This window comes from Bos taurus, chromosome 11 (genome assembly GCF_002263795.3).
Source record: "Bos taurus isolate L1 Dominette 01449 registration number 42190680 breed Hereford chromosome 11, ARS-UCD2.0, whole genome shotgun sequence".
In the NCBI taxonomy this organism is placed as follows: Eukaryota; Metazoa; Chordata; class Mammalia; order Artiodactyla; family Bovidae; genus Bos; species Bos taurus.
The window spans coordinates 47,476,528-47,495,716 of NC_037338.1; the positions used below are offsets into that span (position 1 = coordinate 47,476,528).

General features: G+C 38.6%; 1 protein-coding gene across 1 annotated transcript in view; it reads left to right on the forward strand.

Annotated features, from left to right (window-relative positions):
* EIF2AK3 (eukaryotic translation initiation factor 2 alpha kinase 3) overlaps positions 1–19,189 on the forward strand; it is an 81,789-nt gene that overhangs the window by 42,575 nt on the left and 20,025 nt on the right. The window contains exons 4-11 of the mRNA NM_001098086.2: positions 1,891–2,024; positions 4,357–4,591; positions 5,639–5,801; positions 6,927–7,067; positions 7,919–8,041; positions 10,030–10,247; positions 10,616–10,728; positions 15,676–15,798. Coding sequence (NP_001091555.1) covers positions 1,891–2,024; positions 4,357–4,591; positions 5,639–5,801; positions 6,927–7,067; positions 7,919–8,041; positions 10,030–10,247; positions 10,616–10,728; positions 15,676–15,798 — 1,250 coding nt within the window. The remainder of the gene's footprint in view (positions 1–1,890; positions 2,025–4,356; positions 4,592–5,638; positions 5,802–6,926; positions 7,068–7,918; positions 8,042–10,029; positions 10,248–10,615; positions 10,729–15,675; positions 15,799–19,189) is intronic.

Below are 19,189 nucleotides of genomic sequence, written 5' to 3' on the forward strand. Positions count from 1 at the left end.
ATTCTCCAGGCAAGAACACAGTCAGACTAAACAAGAATAGAAGAAATAATTTCTTAAACTGTACTATTACTGGTTGAGGTCTGTTATAATTTTTCCCCAAGGATATCATTTCTTTTGATAAAAGAACTGTGAAGTAGAAAGGGGGAAGTACTATTAAGAAAAACTGAATTTATCCAAAACAACAGAATAAACAACAGAGTCAAACAGCAGAGCCAGGAACAGCAGAAGGAAGAGAAGGAATAACTGGTCTGCTGTGTGTCAGATGCATTTTTCATGCATCATTTTGAAATCATCACAATATTTCTAATGGTTACATTTAAAATTTTTTATTTGGATAGATGAGGAATGCTCCAAGGATTAATAATAATCCTGATGATAAGAATAAGCGCTACTACTTATTTATTTCTCTAGTTTGAGCCTGTCATGAGAGAATCTAAGAGGCAAGTTCGTGCTCATTTTAAGATGAGAAAATTGAGGCTTTCAAAGGTTCAGAAACTTCCAAGGTCAGATTTGATTTAAATCTGTCTGATGAAAAAGTCATGCTGTTAATGACCTATGCTTTCTCCATTCTTAGCTCTTAGGAAATAATCTGACTGTTAAGATTGGGTCTTATAAATCCATTGTTGGGAATAACTAAAAATACGCTTTTTTAGAAAGGTAAAAATCTCTTTCTAACCCCTGAACACATTGATACTTGAATATTTGTATATAGACTTGAAAACAAGGAAGAATAGAGAAAAGGTCTTTGATCCTTGAGTTTTTCAAGTTTGATGATCCCTTGTCTGAGTGTTCGGCCCATAGGCCCTTCTTGTTCTCGCAAGCTTTTTTTTGCCTTCTCCAGCCACCTGCATCTGTATTGTACTGAGGAGGCCTTATGGTCCTCTCTCTCCTTCAGTGTTCTCATTTGTGAAGCAGTGGGACTGAACCTGGGCAGCTAGTTTTGTGGTTTGATGTGCTGCTCCAAAATTCTGGTATCCTAGCAGGTACGCTTCTTTCTGTGAGGATTTTGGTCACACCATTCAAAGAATTTCCCCTTTCCTTTGAATGAGGATTTGAAAGAGGTACTTGAAAATGCTAACAGCTGTTAGAGAAGGTTTGAATTTTTTAGAACTAAATGCATCTGCTATATGGAATCTCCGAGGTGGTTTTTCTTTCTTTTTTTTTTTTTTTTAGCTCACCTTGGATTTTATTCATGGTATTATTACTAAGAGATCACAACTAGCTCTCCATTTCTTCATGGAAATAAATGCTCACAGTAAGACTGAAATTGTCTAAATCCTGAAACTCGTTCCCTGAAGTAAATATTCACTGGCACTTCTATGGTTCTGAATGTTTCATTTTAGGAACTGGTGTTAATCTAGCTATTGCTGCTTTTTTTTTTTCCAGTTTTTAAAAATTTATTAAAAAATTTTATTGGAGTATAGTTGATTTACAGTGTTATGTTAGTTTCAGGTATACAGCAAAGTGAATCAGTTGTACATATATCCACTCTTTTTTAAGATTATTTTCCCATATAGGCCACTGTCATCGTTGTTCAGTCGCTAAGTGGTGTCCAACTCTTTGCGACCCCTTGGACTGTAGCTTTCATGGGATTTTCCAGGCAAGAATACTAGAGTGGGTTGCCATTTCCTTCTCCATTGAACCCATGTCTCCTGCTTTGGCAGGCGGATTCTGTACTGTTGAGCCACCAGGGAAGCCCATATAGGCCATTACAGAGTATTGAGTAGAGGCCCCTGTGCTAAACAGTACAGCTGTTGCTTCTTAATCCTTGGGTACTTTTTATACATTTCCTCAATTTCCTTTCACTTTTTATAAATTATCGAGAGTCTTTTACTGTCTCTGATCTCCTGGAATGTATTCTCTTTACTAATTTTACACCTGTCTTTTCAGGTGAGGTACATTTGTTCAGCTCTGGGTTGTCGCCAGTGGGATAATGATGAAATGGAACAAGAAGAAGACATCTTGCTTCTGCAGCGCACCCAGAAAACTGTGAGAGCCGTTGGACCTCGCAGTGGCAATGAGAAGTGTGTATTTAGATGATGTTGCTGTTGATGTTTAGAAGTACAGTAAGACCAGAGTTCATCGGCTTTTTTTTTGTTGAGATTTTCTGAACTGTTTTTGTTTCCCCAAAAGCATACTACTTTTTAAAGAGAAATGTAGCCCCTCAATTTATCTGTTTATTTAGGCTGTGCTGGGTGTTGGCTGCAGCATACAGGCTTCTCCAGTTGTGATGTGTGGCATGTGGGATCTTAGTTCCCCCACCAAGGGTTGAACCCACGTCCCCTGCATCGGAAGGCAGATTCTTTACCACTGGATCATCAGGGAACTCCCTGTAGCCCCTAAATTTAAAACGGCTTCATGACTATTAATATTAACAAATCTTGAGCTGAACTTCTCACCATGTGCTTTTGGATATGGTAACCAGGAGGAGTCCCATACGATGACTGTATATTAGCTTTGTTGTTGTGATTGCTTAGTCGCTCAGTTGTGTTTGACTCTTGGCGACCCCATGGATTGTAGCCCCCCAGGTGTTTCTTTCCATGGGGTTTCCTAGGCAAGAATACTGGAGTGAGTTGCCATTTCCTCCTCCAGGGGATCTTCCCCACTCAGGGATTAAAGCCAAATCTCTGCGTCTCCCGCATTGCAGGAAGATTCTTTACCAGAGTCACCAGGGAAGCCCATATATTAGCTTAGTTTTAGGTTATGATACTTTTCACAGCAACCTCACTGGTCAAAGTTCTTTGAATACAGACAGACAAAGCTGATGTGCTTTGTTTTACTTGGGCCTGTTGGACTCTGAAGTTCTCTCTGGTAGATAGTTTTGTGGTTTGTCTGACTACCACCTCAATTTTAAAATAATATTTTAATCTATTTTCTCAAAGTGTTAAAGTATAATTTATTTGGTCAAATACTTTTTTGTTTCCTTTTTCAAATAATGTAAATTTTTACATTTAAAATAATGTGATAGGAACGTCCCTGGTGGTCCAGTGGTTGAGAATCTGCCTTCCAGTGTGGGGGGTGGGGATCTGGGATCAATCCCTGACAGGGAACTAAGATCCCACACGCTACAGGGCAAATAAGCCCACATGCCACATCTGCTGAGCCCACAAGCCAAAACTAGAGAGAAGCCCGCACACCACAGCAAAGGATCCTGCTTGCCACAACTAAGACCCAATGCAGCCAAATAAAATAAATATTTAAAAAACTAAGATAAAATTATGTGATTGGATTAGATATGCTAGTGGTCATAAATTACATGCTTGAGTTTTTTTAAACCTAATGTTTAAATTCTAAATTGCCATGCAATAAAAAGAATTTGAGAGCCCATGTTTATCTTTTTGAAAGTGAACCGGACTTTGAACCATTCTTTGAGATTTTGTCTAATTTGATGCACAATCATTGTTTCCTGAAAACATTTCTCAAGTTCAGTGAAGAATGTATTCTCTCTTCATTCCCTGGACTGTAAGTCGAGGGCTTTGCTGGCAACCGGAGCTCCTTTATCCTGATGAGATTTTGTTTCCCTAAATGTTGAGTGCTTGTTGGGTGTTCAGCCACCATAGGAGCAGATGTGCAACTTAACAGAATTTGAATTATCAGAATGGGAAGAATCTGCTGCCTGAGATCCATATTCCTTGAGTATCTACTTTTTAACAGATGTCAGAATTCTAGGGCCATTTTATATCTAAGTGTCAAGACCATTATAGTGTCAATAGATATGTGATTTTTCTATATGTTAATTATAGAGGAACATTACTGCTACCACTTTACAGATACGGACACTGAAACTCAGGCAAGGTTAAGGCTAACCAAAGAGAACTAAGATTGAAACTGAGGTGTTATGACCTTCAGACTTGGTATACTGGGTCACATTGCCTTTCAAGGCTCTATTTTCATAAAAATCTAAACTTGATGTATTCATCTTGCCTTTTACATTGGCTTATTGGGATATCCCAATAAGGGTTAATTTCTCTACACTTGAGTGAAATGTTTCCACACTTTAATTAAGAAGTAGGACCGACTGCAAGCTGCGTCATTTTGATGTGACTTTGATGTGTTTTGAGAAGATTGCCTTGATTTAGAAATGTGAACATTTGTTAATCTTTGAGAGAAAAATCTATCCCATGGCTGTTGTCAGATCACAGCTCTCAGAACCAGTTTCTAAAGGGCCAGGACCCAACTTATGCCCTCTTGTGGCTGAAATCAGTATAGTGTGCTCTTTTCCAGAAGATTGTGTTTAATTGTTCTTTTCTCATTACCCAAATTTTAGTGTTTGTTTCTTCACTCTACAAGAGTTCTTTATTATTTGGTCCCTTTTTTAAAATGTAAATTTCTAAAACACGTCTTTGTAAATTTAAGGTGGAATTTCAGTGTTGGCCACTTTGAACTTCGGTATATTCCAGACATGGAAACTAGAGCCGGATTTATTGAAAGCACCTTAAAGCCCAGTGGAAACAAAGAACAGTCTAAAATTATTTCAGACGTGGAAGAGCAGGAAGCTGTCATGATGGATACAGTGATAAAGGTCTCCGTTGCAGATTGGAAAGTTATGGCGTTTAATAAGAAGGGAGGACACCTGGAGTGGGAATACCAGGTACCTAGAACCGCTGAGAATTTATGACTGCGTTTCTTTCCTTCTCAGTCTGACCAGACACGTTGGGTAAGGGGAGGTGACTGCCATTTTGCAATTTTTCAACTTGTTCTCTGTGCTCTAAGAAATTTGTGATTTTACATCGGTTAGAATGTGAAAGTTGCTCAGTTGTATTTGATTCTTGGACTGTACTATACAGTGACCCCATGGACTATACAGTCCTTGGAATTCTCCAGGCCAGAATACTGGAGTGGGTAGCCTTTCCCTTCTCCAGGAGATCTTCCCAACCCAGGGATTGAATCCAGGTCTCCTGCATTGCAGGTGGATTCTTTACCAGCTGAGCCACAAGGGAAGCCCTCTGTTAGAATGTGGCTATTATGAAAAAGACAGAAGATAGCAAGTGTGGGTGAGGTGAACAGCTTATAGCAGCGTTTCTTTGACCTAGATGTTATGGGAAACAGCATGGAGGATCCTTATAATATTAAACAGAAGTGAAGAGTTGGTCTTAAATGTTCTTACAACACACATACAAAGTAACTATGAAATGATGGCTATATCAGCTTGATTGTGCTAATTATTTCACAGTGTGTACATGTACCAAAATATCATACTCTATACGATAAATGGCTTCCCAGGTAGCTCAGTGGTATAGACCCGTCTGCCATGCAAAAGACACAGATTCAACCCCTGGGTCGGGAAGATCCTAGAGAAATCCTGGGTCTAGGAAGATCTTCTTCCTAGAGAAGGAAATGGCAACCCCCACCAGTATTCTTGCCTGGGAAATTCCGTGGAGAGAGAATCCTGGCAGGCTATAGCCCATGGGGTCACAAAAGAGTTGGACATGACTTAGCAACTAAACAACAATATCATAAGTACATACATTTTTATTTGTCAATTATACCTCAGTAAAGCTGAACAATAACAAAAAAGCTGGAAAATGAAAAAATTTTAAATAAATCTGTGTCTTTAAATGGTATTTCAGGAGTTGGGATACATATAAATACTGCTTGAAGATATTTAAATTTTCTTTTCCTTTTGTTGTTTGTTTAGTTTTGTACTCCCATTGCATCTGCCTGGTTGGTTAAGGATGGCAAAGTCATTCCCATCAGTCTTTTTGATGATACAAGTTACGCGCCCAATGATGGAGTTTTAGAAGATGAAGAAGATATTGTAGAAGCTGCCCGGGGAGCCACAGAAAACAGTGTTTACTTGGGTGAGTGGACGTCTCTTAGCTCGAGATAGTACATGTTGAATCTAGGTTTTATTTCTACATGGTCTCTCCCTACTTCAGGTGTGCCTATAGGAGTTTTAATTTCTTAGTACATTCTCTGGCCTTAAGATTTATACTTTGATTTCTGTTCTGCAGTGTTTTCTCATTCTTTCCGTTTTGAAACTTCTAATTACCATAGTGTATTCTTTTTCTCAGAGACCTTTATTTAAAATGCTTAACAGTGTTGCCATTACATAGCATGGTTTCATGTTACTTATGTATCCTCAAAGTCTAAAACTTTTTACATTTGTATTTGTATCCCTATCAGCTTGCACCCTGTTAAAGATTATATTTAGTTTTTTCTATATGAGATGGCTGGATGGCATCACTGACTCAATGGATGTGAGTCTGAGTGAACTCTGGAAGTTGGTGATGGACAGGGAGGCCTGGCATGCTGCAATTCACGGGGTCGCAAAGAGTCGGACACGACTGAGCGACTAAACTGAACTGATACATCTATACAGCTTACCTGAAAAATTAAAACAAAATTCTTGTGTGCTACTGGGCAATTGAAAGCCTTTAATATAATACATTTTGAAGACCCTAGAATCTAATTATTTGAACTAATTTTGTGGCCAAATTCTCATAAAATTCTTTTAGCGCTATCAATGTGCTACCCACCCCTCAATCTCAGTGAAATGCAAGAATTTGAAAGAGTAACATGTCACACACATGATATGACAGTATTTAATTGAATTGTTAGTATCTTGTGAATGATAGGTGTTTAGGTTTTCTTAAAGAAAAGGTTACTTCATCTAAGCTATTAGTTTCCTAAGATTACAATTATTTCTTTCAGTTTTCCTGCCAGAGGGGTTTTCCAGTTTTTACCAAAGATTATTCAGTGAGAAACATTGTAACGTGTACGTAACTTTCCTGCCCTGTTTTTGTTGAATAACCTTTGGGTCAAATTTGAGTGCTTCAGGCATGAGTCTTTGAAAAGAGCTGTGTAGCACATGAATAAATAACTGAAATTCGTCTAATTTTATTAAATCAAAATGAACCTTTTTGGAAAAAAAAATCATTGGCACTTGATTCTAAATGTAATTGACAGGGTTCTGGTTGATTTAGGAATGTACAGAGGCCAGCTGTATCTGCAATCATCAGTCAGAATTTCAGAAAAGTTTCCTACGAGTCCCAAGGCCTTGGAATCTGTCAGTAGTGAAAATGCTATTATTCCTTTGCCAACCATCAAATGGAAACCTCTAATTCGTAAGTGAACTGTGAACTTTTATAAATGTTATTAAGATGTTCAGAGGCCTGATCATGACTGTCTTTGCCCTAGTTTTGAGTTTCACGAGGATCACAACTAATTATATACTCTGTACTTTCTAATGGCCCTCCTAATGGCTCAGCAGGTAAAGAACCTGCCTGCCAATGCAGACAGGTTCACTCACTGAGTCAGGAAAATCCCCTGGAGGAGGAAATCGCTACCCACTCCAGTATTCTTGCCTGGAGAACCCCATGGATAGAGGAGCCTGGTGGGCTACAGTCCTTGGGATCGCAAAGAGTAGGACACTACTGAGCACACATGCTCGTACTTTCTAATAAATGGGGAAGGTATTTCAGAAGTTAATGAATTTTAATTATCATTTACAACATGATTTCATCGAAGCAACAGCTGCTTCTGTAGAAATCAGTGTTAATAAAATGTTTCTCTAGACAGATTAGAAAAATTTTTAATCATTCTCTGACCATGCCTTGGTATCATTTAGTTTATATTTATGTTAAGAATATTTGTGAAACATTATCTGGCTATCACATCATATTCTTTGAGACACTCAAATGAATTGAATTCAAATATTAAGCCATCTATTTTTTTCGGCTGTCTTTCTGTACCTTGTATATGTTTTTTTTATCACATACACCACATCAGATTTTAATGACTTGTATAAATGATTCATCTTCTCTACAAGACTGCTTTTCAAGGGAAAAAATCTTGGGCCATTGTTTGACTAACATATTTAAACTGAACTATGGTTGAATATCTGTGTTTTGAATGAATGAGGCATGCACATTTTCATTAAAATCATAACAGTGAAGATTTCACCGTTTTCTTTTAGATTCTCCTTCTAGAACTCCTGTCTTGGTGGGCTCTGATGAATTTGACAAATGTCTTAGTAATGATAAGTTTTCTCACGAAGAGTACAGTAATGGTGCGCTTTCAATCTTGCAGTATCCTTACGGTAAGTGTGATTACCTTTGAACTGAAAATGGTGTCTGACTCTTCTATTTATTTTAGTTTATTAATTTGAAATTAATTAATAGAATTCAAATGCAGGGTAATCAGTTGGAGGGTAAAAAATAAAATATCTTGGGAAGCAAAAGTTGTATATGGTGGCCAAGGTTCCAGAGACTGTTTGCAGGGGTTTTGTCACATGCTAGATTGGACACACCTAACTTACCTATGTCTCTATTCCTTCATCTGTAAAACAAAGATATGATAATCCTATATATCTACTTATCGAATTGTTCTAAGGTCTAAATGAAATAATGTAGTCTTTTTTTTGTTTTGACACGTACACATTGCTATATTTATTTATTTTAAAAAATGTATTTGTTTTTGGCTGCCCTGGGTCTTCATTGCTGCATGTGGGCTTTCTCTAGTTATGCAGAGCAGGGGCTTCCCACCATGAGTACGCAAGGGCTTCTCGTTGTGTTGGCTTCTCTTGTTGCAGGGCACAGTCTCTAGGGCACGAGGGCTTCAACAGTTCTGGTGCCCGGGCTCATTAGTTGTGGCTTGTGGGACCTAAAGCATACAGGCTTCAGTAATTGTGGCTCAATGGTTGTGACTGAACAGGCTCTGGAACACAGTTGTGGCACATGGGCTTAGATACCCCTCAGCTTGTGGAATCTTCCCAGACCAGGGATTAAACCCATGTCCCCTGAACTTGCCAGGTGGATTCTTATCCAGTGCTCCACCAGGGAAATCCAATAATGCTTAGTCTTAATTAGCACCAAGTCTGGCAAATAGTAAATGTTCAGTAAGCATTAGTTCTTGTTATTACCTCTTATTTAATGATCAGCTTATATAATGTAGTCTATGTAATATCCATCTGTATAGTGAAAATAGATGTTTCCCATAAGAGCTATGTGAAAATGCTATACAATGGGATTATTTTAATTTTGTTTTAAGACAAGGAAAATTAGCATGGAAGTCAAAAATAGGTGAAATTTGGCATGCAACACATTCCTGTTTATTTAGGAAAGTGAAAGTAAAGTTGCTCAGTTGTGTCCAACTCTTTGCAACCCCATGGACTGTAGCCTACCAGGTTCCTCTGTCCATGGGATTTTTCAGGGAAGAATACTGGAGTGGGTTGCCATTTCCTTCTCCAGGAGATCTTCCCGACCCAGGGATTGAACCCAGGTCTCCCGCATTGTAGGCAGACGCTTTACCATCTGAGCCACCGGGAAAGCTGGGTATATTCAGATATGAAAGTTGAACATCTTTTGAACAGTTGAACATTAAAAAAAAAAATCCTCAAATCTGTATTAGGCAAAAACATAGGCTCCTCATCAGTTAGTTACCCTAGATGATAGAACTGGGAGGTTATTGTAGAATTTAAATTGATTTCATTAAAAAAAAAAAACAAAACAGAACAAGGTGCTAAAGTCTGTTATTGATCAACATAGAATGCAAAAGAGAATTGTGTAATCTGCCCATACTGTGTAAAACAGAAGTTAAAAAGAAAGCTGCTTTCTAGGACAGACTCATTTTGACAGCCTGAAATGAACCAGAGAGCACAGTGGAAATGTTTTCCTTTCCTTGTGAAGAACAAGTCATGCTAAAATTTGGTATTTTGGTATTTTGTTGGGGCTAAATGAAAGGAAAGTTTAAAATTCTTGAAGGAAGTTTGAATACTAATTTTATTTTCCACTTAAAGGATTGAATTATTAATGAGAAAATGAATAAGAGTTTTTTTTTAGTCGTCTTATTATTCAGTAGAAAGAAAATGTATGGTGTTATGGAATAAAGAAAAATATATCTGTGTAGAAGGAAGAAAAAGCACGGTAAATGAGGCTGTGGAAATTTGCTAAAGAGATGATATTTTAAAAAAAGGAATTAAAAGTGTTATAAGTCATAGGAAATTAGATAATTATTGGCAATTAATGGTGGAACTATATTGGTTTATCTTTTTAAAGAAACCCACTTCTAATGTTTATTTTTTTGAAGATAATGGTTATTATCTGCCATACTATAAGAGGGAAAGAAACAAACGGAGCACGCAGATCACGGTCAGATTTCTTGACAACCCGAATTACAAGAACATCCGCAAGAAGGACCCTGTTCTTCTCTTACACTGGTGGAAAGAAATAGTTGGAACCATCGTGTTTTGTATTGTAGCAACAACTTTCATTGTACGCAGACTCTTCCATCCTCATCCTCACAGAGTAAGACATTTTTTGGAATCTCATTTATTTCAAAGTGTTGGGACTCTAGAAAACTTTATGTGTGTGTGTGCGTGCACACATGCCCATGTGCTGGGCAAAGGGTACATTTCCTTAAATTTCACCCTGAAATCACTGTTGCCTATATTTTTGTTTCCACGTGCTTGTCATCCCTCCTTCACTCTTCAACCCTGGCTCCACCCTGATCATTTCCCTTCCCTTTGACAAAGAAAATGCTGTTGTTTTGTGTTCTTCTAATACATTTTTTCAGTATTGTTTGTTCTTCCATGTTATTTTACAGCCTAATATTGTTAGCTAACTTCAGTTCAGCTTTTGTACTGAGAGTGATTTCTTTTCCCCCACCTCTTCAGCAAAGGAAGGAATCTGAAACTCAGTGTCAAACTGAAAATAAATATGATGCTGTCAGTGGAGAAGCTAATGACAGTAGCTGGAATGACATAAAAAATTCTGGATACGTGTCACGGTAAGAGTCTTATGCTAAAGTGTGTGTGTGCTGTAGCTTTTGCTGGTAACTTTTCCAATCCAGAAAGGAATAGCCCTAGATATAGAGAACAAATGGATTGCCAGAATGGAGAGGAGTGGGACTGGTGAGCGAAATAGATGAAGACTAGAGTAGTTGTTCATTTGACATGTGCTCTAAACCTCCAGTTATATGGTAAGTCACAGGGATATAATAGACAGTGTAAGGAATATGGTTAATGATACTGCAGTAACTGTCTATGGAAGCAGATGCTTACTAGACTTACCATGGTGATCATTTTATATTGTATACAAATGCCAAATCGTTATATAATGCGGCTGAAACTTACATATTATATGCCAACTATATTTCAATTAAAAAAGAAGAAACAACCTCTAAACTAAGATCTTGTTTAACTTTTTTTTTTTTTAATGTATGTGTACTAAGTTGCTTCAGTCATGTCCAACTCTTTTTGACCTTGTGGACTGTGGCCCATCAGGCTTCTCTGTCCTTGGGATTCTCCAGGCAAGAATACTGGAGTGGGTTGCCATGCCCTCCTCCAGGGGATTTTCCAGACCCAGGGATCAAACCCTATTCTCTTATGTCTCCTTCATTGGCAGGCGAGTTCTTTACCACTAGCGCCACCTGGGAAGCCCTGAAACAGACTTATCCTTCAAATGACTTAAACTCATTCAAAGTGGCATAAAAGATGGATAGATGCATAGTGTTACAAAAGTTTAGAATTACAGCCACCATGTATGTCAATTACATCTCAGAAAAATTGAAATTAAAAAAAGAATTATGGCCATCAAATTGAGTTGTTATTCAGATAACTTAGTTATTGAGGGTTTACCATGTATTGGGCTTGACATTAATAATTGATAATTATTACATTACTAAAATATGATATAAATAATAATGTTAATTATTATATTATTAGAGTATGATGTAGATCTCCTGTGTTACTTAATCCTCATTTATCTTATCCTTGTTCTGTCTAAAATAAAAAGCAGAAAAATGGGAGAAATACACCAATAGAATAGATCATTGTTAAAAGCATAAAAAAGAGATGGGTTACTTAAAAAGCAGCCAATTCAAATAATTTGAAAGTAAAATATAAGTAGAGAATCTGTTAGCAGATCTGTCAGGTGTACAGATTTTAATGCTTTGTGGGACTAGAAATGATGCTGTGGTTTGGTTTTCTTATTCCATGGATTATTGCTACATTTCCCCTTGGTTTTGATACTGTGCCTAGCACTTCCGTAATGTGGGGACAAGGGGACGTTCTGTATGAAACTTATTGCTTAATATCCAGGATAATAACAGCTTTATGACAGAAAAGACTGATAATTACAACTAAAATGTGTGTTATTTTGATCATCTGTGGATTTATCTAAGCTGCATTCATACTGTATCCTCAAAAATTGAGAATTGACTGTAATCAGTATGTTCTAGCAAAACGTACTGGGTGACCAGCAAGTGGTAAAGGCTTTAATACCCTTGCTAATAGAGATGCTGACTTACATGTCAGTGGCCAACACCACCAGCAGGCAGGGAGGGAGAGGAGACGGGCCCACCAGCTCCATGGGCAATTCACTACCCAAGCCATTCATTGTTCATTCAACATCTATGCTGCGGAACTATGTACAGGACAGTAACTCAGGCTTTGGGGGAAATGTCAATAAAAAGACTGGGCTTATCACCTGGAGGAGCTTAAAATCTGTGGAGGAAGGTGATACTAGATAAAACATATAAGAAAAAAACCCACGAGCTAAGTGACTAATCCTGACCCTGATGATTCAAGGTGTCATAAATGAGGTCACATTTTAATTAAAGCATAAATCATGAGTAAGTGACAGGTGGAGATGGAGGTTGAGTGGGGTATGATGAATAAGCATATATTTGTAAGGCTGTTCTGAAGAGAATTGGAATAATGTACTCTAAAATTGAATCAGACTTAATTTTCCTTTCATTTTATTCAGTATGAAGAGAATGCTGTTGTTTTTAAAATACCGGAGCTCTGTGTAATACCTGGTGTTTATTGAGTGCCTACTATGTTCTAAGCATCATTAAGAGCATGAACTCTGGATTTAGTCATGAATTTAAGTCCTAAGTTGGGACCTGAGTCAAGGTGATACTTAGGTTTATAGAGTCTGTAATCATGTATAGGATATGATTTTATATATAATGGATATATCTCTTTTTCAAAAGATATATCTATTTTCATGTTAGTGTTTTCTTTAATGTAGGAAGATAATTCAGTTGGCCCTCCAGGAGGAGGATGTGAACTTCATGGGCTTTTGCAGTTGGGGAGATGGATTTGTACTGAATTACCTTGAGTAGGTATTTTTAGGCATACAGATTATGACTCTTCATTCTCTGGACAGTAATTGGCCCATGGAGGGTTGGGATGTATTGTCTCTCCTCCTAACACCACACTCTAACCAGCTGAGCCAACTGCTAAATTAATATGAGTGTGCAAGTCATAAAGTAATAAACTTAGCCTTATAAGGGACACCAAAGGTAATCTAGTTCAACACTCCCTTCCGTGGCTGGAAGAATATCTTCCACAGCACACATGCATGCATTCATTTATTTATTAATTCTTGCATTATTTGATAGATATTTGTTGGACCTTCTATTTGCCAAGTAAAACCAGACTATGGAAATACAGAGAGAAAAAAGAATGCTTTCCTGCAGTCAAGTCTGTTAGTCACTCAGTCCTGTCCAACTCTTTGCGACCCCGTGGACTCTAGCCTGCTAGGCTCCTCTGTCCATGGGATTCTCCAGGCAAGAAGATTGAATTAGGTCTCCTGCATCGCAGGCAGTTTCTTTACTGTTTGAGCCACCAGGTAGTCAAGTCCCCTACAGTTCAGTGGCAGCGGAGAGAGAAAGCTGCATGTAAATAACTGCAAAATAGTAAGACTTAATTTAAATATTCCATGTACTGTGTGCAAAGTGCTATAAGATCATTAAGACAGGGGTCTAGGAAGGCCTTACAGAGGTGGTGAGATAAACAGAATGAATGAAGAATAGAATTTTATTAAGTCCAAATAAGTTCCCATTGGAGCCAATAGTGGAAGCAAAAGCCCTCAAGTTTGAGAAAACCTGGTGCAAGCTGACTGGAATATACAGAGCAGAGAAGCAAGGCCAGACAGTAATGGGGAAATAGGCTACAAAGTGGAGGTCTGCCTGTAAGTGCCAGAGGGTGAGTTAGCTTCTGTCCAAATACCTTTGGTGATGAGCACACTGACTCCTGAGGCATCTCAGCAAATTTCAGATAGCTTTGGTTCCTAGAGAGATTTCTGGATAAAAATGTACTTAAGGGACTTTCTTGGCAGTCCATGGTTAAGACTGCATGCTTCCACTGCAGGGGGCAAGGATTTGATCCCTGGTTGCAGAACTAAGATCCCACATGCTGCATGGTGCAGCCAAAAAAAAAAAGTTACTTAAATATAATAGGACTGATTAAATCTTTTCCATAAAATATACAGGCACTGACATAAGAGTAAAATACATTTTCTACTTGAGTACAGAATGCCACAGGAGATAAAAGGTTACAGAATTAAGGATTATTTTGATGGATGATGGAAAGTATTGGATAGGACAGAAGAGTTTTAAAATTGCTGTGAAAAGACAGCCTTCAGAATGGGAGAAAATAATAGCAAATGAAGCAACTGACAAAGAATTAATCTCAAAGATATACAAGCAGCTCCTGAATCTCAATTCCAGAAAAATAAACAACCCAGTCAAAAAATGGGCCAAAGAATTAAACAGACATTTCTCCAAAGAAGACATACAGATGGCTAACACACACATGAAAAGATGCTCAACATCACTCATTATCAGAGAAATGCAAATCAAAGCCACAGTGTTGTACCATCTCACGCCAGTCAGAATGGCTGCAATCAAAAAGTCTACGAACAATAAATGCTGCAGAGGGTGTGGAGAAAAGGGAACCCTCTTACACTGTTGGTGGGAATGCAAACTAGTATAGCCACTATGGAGAACAGTGTGGAGATTCCTTAAAAAACCGGAAATAGAACTGCCATATGACCCAGCAATCCCACTGCTGGGCATACACACCGAGGAAACCAGAATTTAAAGAGATACGTGTACCCCAGTGTTCATCACAGCACTGTTTATAATAGCCAGGACATGGAAGCAACCTAGATGTCCATTGGCAGACAAATGGATAAGAAAGCTGTGGTACATATACACAATGGAATATTACTCAGCCATTAAAAAGAATACATTTGAATCAGTTCTAATGAGGTGGATGAAACGAGCCTATTATACAGAGTGAAGTAAGCCAGAAAGAAAAACATCAATACAGTATACTAACGCATATATATGGAATTTAGAAAGATGGTAACGATGACCCTATATGAAAGACAGCAAAAAAGACACAGATGTATAGAACAGTCTTTTGGACTCTGTGGGAGAGAGCGAGGGTGGGATGATTTGAGAGAGTAGCATTGAAATGTGTATATTATTATATGTGAAACAGATTCGAGTCCAGGTTCGATGCATGAGACAGGGTGCTCAGGGCTGGTGCACTGGGATGACCCTGAGGGATGGGATGGGGAGAAAGGTGGGAGGGGAGTTGGGGAACACATGTACACCCATGGCTTATTCATGGTAATGTATGGCAAAAACCACTACAATATTCTAAAGTAATTAGCCTCAAATTAAATAAATTAAGAAAAAAATTGCTGTAAGAATAAATGATTAATAAGTGATTCCCCATGAAGCAGAAGCTTTTTAACTTTTTATAAATTTCCCAAGGAAAAAATTAAAATGTGTTTGCTTCATTTATACAAATAGAAAAGCAAAGAAAGCTAAATAAGAATTTATTTACAGTCTATTAAGATAATTTCTAGATTTAGTTTATATAAAGCAAAATTTAAAACTATTGCAAACTTTTAGAAATTTACTTTTTTTTTTTAGGTATCTAACAGACTTTGAACCAATTCAGTGCATGGGCCGTGGGGGGTTTGGAGTTGTCTTTGAAGCTAGAAACAAGGTTGATGACTGCAATTATGCTATCAAGAGAATCCGTCTCCCCAACAGGTAATGGATGATACTTTTAGTAAACTTGGAGTTGGAACTGTATTATCTAATCTCATAGGCAATATGTCCTTCTTACTATACCCCGTAGAGACTATAGAAAACATAGTTTCTGAATCTTATGTCCTAAGTGCCACCAGGTAATCAGCCCTTTTAAAAATATCATCTACTCTGACCGCTTTGTATCCTCTTAAAAAATATGCCCTGTTTTTGATTCTTAACAACTCAGGGCATTCCCACAGTGAATTTCGATAACTACAAACTTCTAGTACATATCACCATTGAAAAATAATCTATATTTATTGTGGAAAATAAGAAATAGTATTAAAATAAAGACCAATCCATGTCTGCTCTACCCAGTAATAAAGACTTTTAACATTTTAGGGTATTTTCTTTTGATTTTTTTTACTGGTCATAAATTTACCTCATTGGTAGCACAGTTATCAATATAATACAGTGTATCTATTGCTTCCTTTGTTGTGTGCTCAGTATTTTCCTTGAAATTAAGGGTTTGTTATTGAAATGCTAAAATATTTTGAAGATGTTTTATGCCTGGATAATAGTCCAACGAATACTTGTACCATATCTTATTTAACTGTTTGCTGTTATTAAATCCTTAGGTTTCCAATTTGTTGAAATTAAAAATAACTTTGCAGTGTTCGTCTTTTATAGAAAATTTTGATCACATCTATTTCCTTAGGATAGATTCCTGAAAATAGAATTTTGGGCTCAAAACGTGTGCTGCTTAAAATGATTGGCTTTCAGATACCTTTCTTGCCATCTATTGTGGAAGCCTCCTGTGGGTTCTTTTCTTTAAATAATGAATTTATTTACTTTTGGCTGTGCTGGGTCTTTGTTGCTGCACGAGGGCGTTCTTTAGATGTGGCGAGCAGGGGACTTCTGTTCCTGCGCAGCACAGGCTCTAGGGCACATGGGTTCAATAGTTGTGGCGCACAGGCTCAGTTGCTCCAGCCGGGCATCTGGGATCTTCCTGGACCAGGGGCCAAACCTGTGTCCCCTGCATTGGCAGGTGGATTCTTAACCAGGGACCGCCAGGGACATCCTCTCCTTTGGATTCTTGATTAAACGTTCACTAATTGCTGGACTGTCATTCTAATGAATAGTTAAACGTGCTGTCCAACAGATAGAGACACAGGAATGAGACGGTCTGAGTGAGACAGGCTGGAACCTGGGACCCTTTGCTGCGATGCTTGCACCTGGACACACTTCTCCTCAAGCAACAAAATACAAAGAAACTATTAATACATAGGACTAATAAATAGTGCACGCATGTGCAGTTGTGGCGAATTGTGGACAAAAGATACGAAGAGATCAAAAACCCCAACTGCCTCTTTTGAAGATCCTGGAGCAAGAGCAGGGCACTGCGCGTGCCCTCTGCACACAACACCACCTAAGGGGTGGGCACACCACCTAAGCCACCCCTCTGGCACAACCCCTGGACGCATGCCTACACTCACCCCATGTAAGGAACCAACTTGCTCCTCCTCGGGCAGTGAGTGAGCAAGGGAACCTGTTGTTTATTCTCGCTGCCCCTGCTATAGCAGGGGCCCCCGTAAAGCCTTGCCTGAATTTCTTATCTGGCTTCTGATCAATTTCTATTGATTAAGGAAGCCAAGAACCCTGGTTGGTAACATGAGTGCTTTGATATATAATTTTCTTTTCTTTGGTATATAATTTTTGAGTAGTTTAAATATTCCTATATATTAGGCTCTGGATAGGATGTAAAATTAAGAAAGGCTTCTGCCCTCCAGACCCTGTAGCTATTTGAGGCCCTTGTATGTGTACTCAAATAACTGCAAAGCGAGTGAGATTATCACCCATGGCTTAGCTTAGTAAATAGGTTCTCATGAGGAAAGCACAGATATAGCCAAAAAGCAGTCAAGGAAAGCAAGCCTTATGATGGTGGTGATGTCTGTACCATGTTCAAGGGGAGCCTGTCCCTTGGTGGACACACGTAGGGGAAGGACAGCCAAATGCACTGAATGGGCTGAGCGTAGTCTCTGGGCAAACACTCGCAGAGGTGTAAATATTAGTAAGGATTCTGGCAGGAGTGAAGCAAGGGTAAAAATGGAGGGGTAGGACTTCCCTGGTGAACGAGTGGTTAAGAATCCATGCTTCCACTGCTCAGGGCATGGGTTTGATCCCTGGTCAGAGAACTAAGGTCCTGTAAGCTTTGCAGCATGGCCAAAAAAAATGGAGGAGAGTATGGAAGAAAGATGGGAAAAGTGGCTTCCAGCACCTGAAATGCCAGGCAAGGAGTTTAGATTTTATTCCATAGACAGTCAACTTTGTGCCTTTGAGCAGAAGAAGGACATGATCAAAGTGGAGGTGGTATGTAGTAAGAGACAAGCATGTAAGCATGTTCAGTAGATTTTTTTTTTTTAGAAGTTCAATCCTAAGATGCAGAGCATTAGTGCAGCAGAAGTAGAGACAGATGAGGAAGGAATTGTTCAGTCGCTCACTTGCATCCAACTCTGTGGCACCCCATAAACTGCAGCATAACAGGCTTCCCTATCCTTCACTGTCTCCCAGAGTTTGCTCAAACTCATGTCCATTGAGTCAGTGATGCCATCCAACCATCTCATCCTCTGTCGCCCCCTCTCCTCCTGCCTTCAGTCTTTTCCAGCATCAGGGTCTTTTCCAATGAGTAGGCTCTTCAAATCAGGTGGCCAAAGGATTGGGGCTTCAGCATCAGTCCTTCCAGTGAATATTCAGGCTTGATTTCTTTTCGAATTGACTAGTTTGATCTCCTTGGAGTCCAAGGGACCCTCAAGAGTCTTCTCCAGCACCACAGTTCAAAAGCATCAATTCTTCCACACTAAGTCTTTTTATGATCCAACTCTCACATCTGTATATGACTACTGGTAAAGCTATAGCTTTGACTATATGGACCTTTGTCAGCAAAATGATGTCTCTGCTTTTTAAATGCTTTCTAGGTTTGTCATAGCTTTTCTTCTAAGGAGCAAGCATCTTTTAATTTCATGAGTCGATTCACCGCCACAGTGATTTTGGAGCCCAAGAAAATAAAGTCTGTCACTGTTTCCATTGTTCCCCCATCTGTTCTCCAAGTGAGGAAGAAATGAGTGTCAGGAATTAAAAGGAGGAGCTGATAGGATTTGGTCACTGAATGTGAAGAATTCAGAAATCTATTGGAATTTTCAGGGCAGGACCATTAACAGTAATAAAGCCCAGCGAGAAAAGTGGGAGTAGCTGACTCTTAGGGAGGGAAGAGGATATAACATATTCATTAATATTATGTTGTTTCAGGTGATGGTGGAATCCCTTGAATGTGAGCTTAGATCCATCAGAAAAGGTGTCAGAGCAGATCAACTCCAGATGCTTTTCTGGCTAAACATTACTGCCGTGATATTCA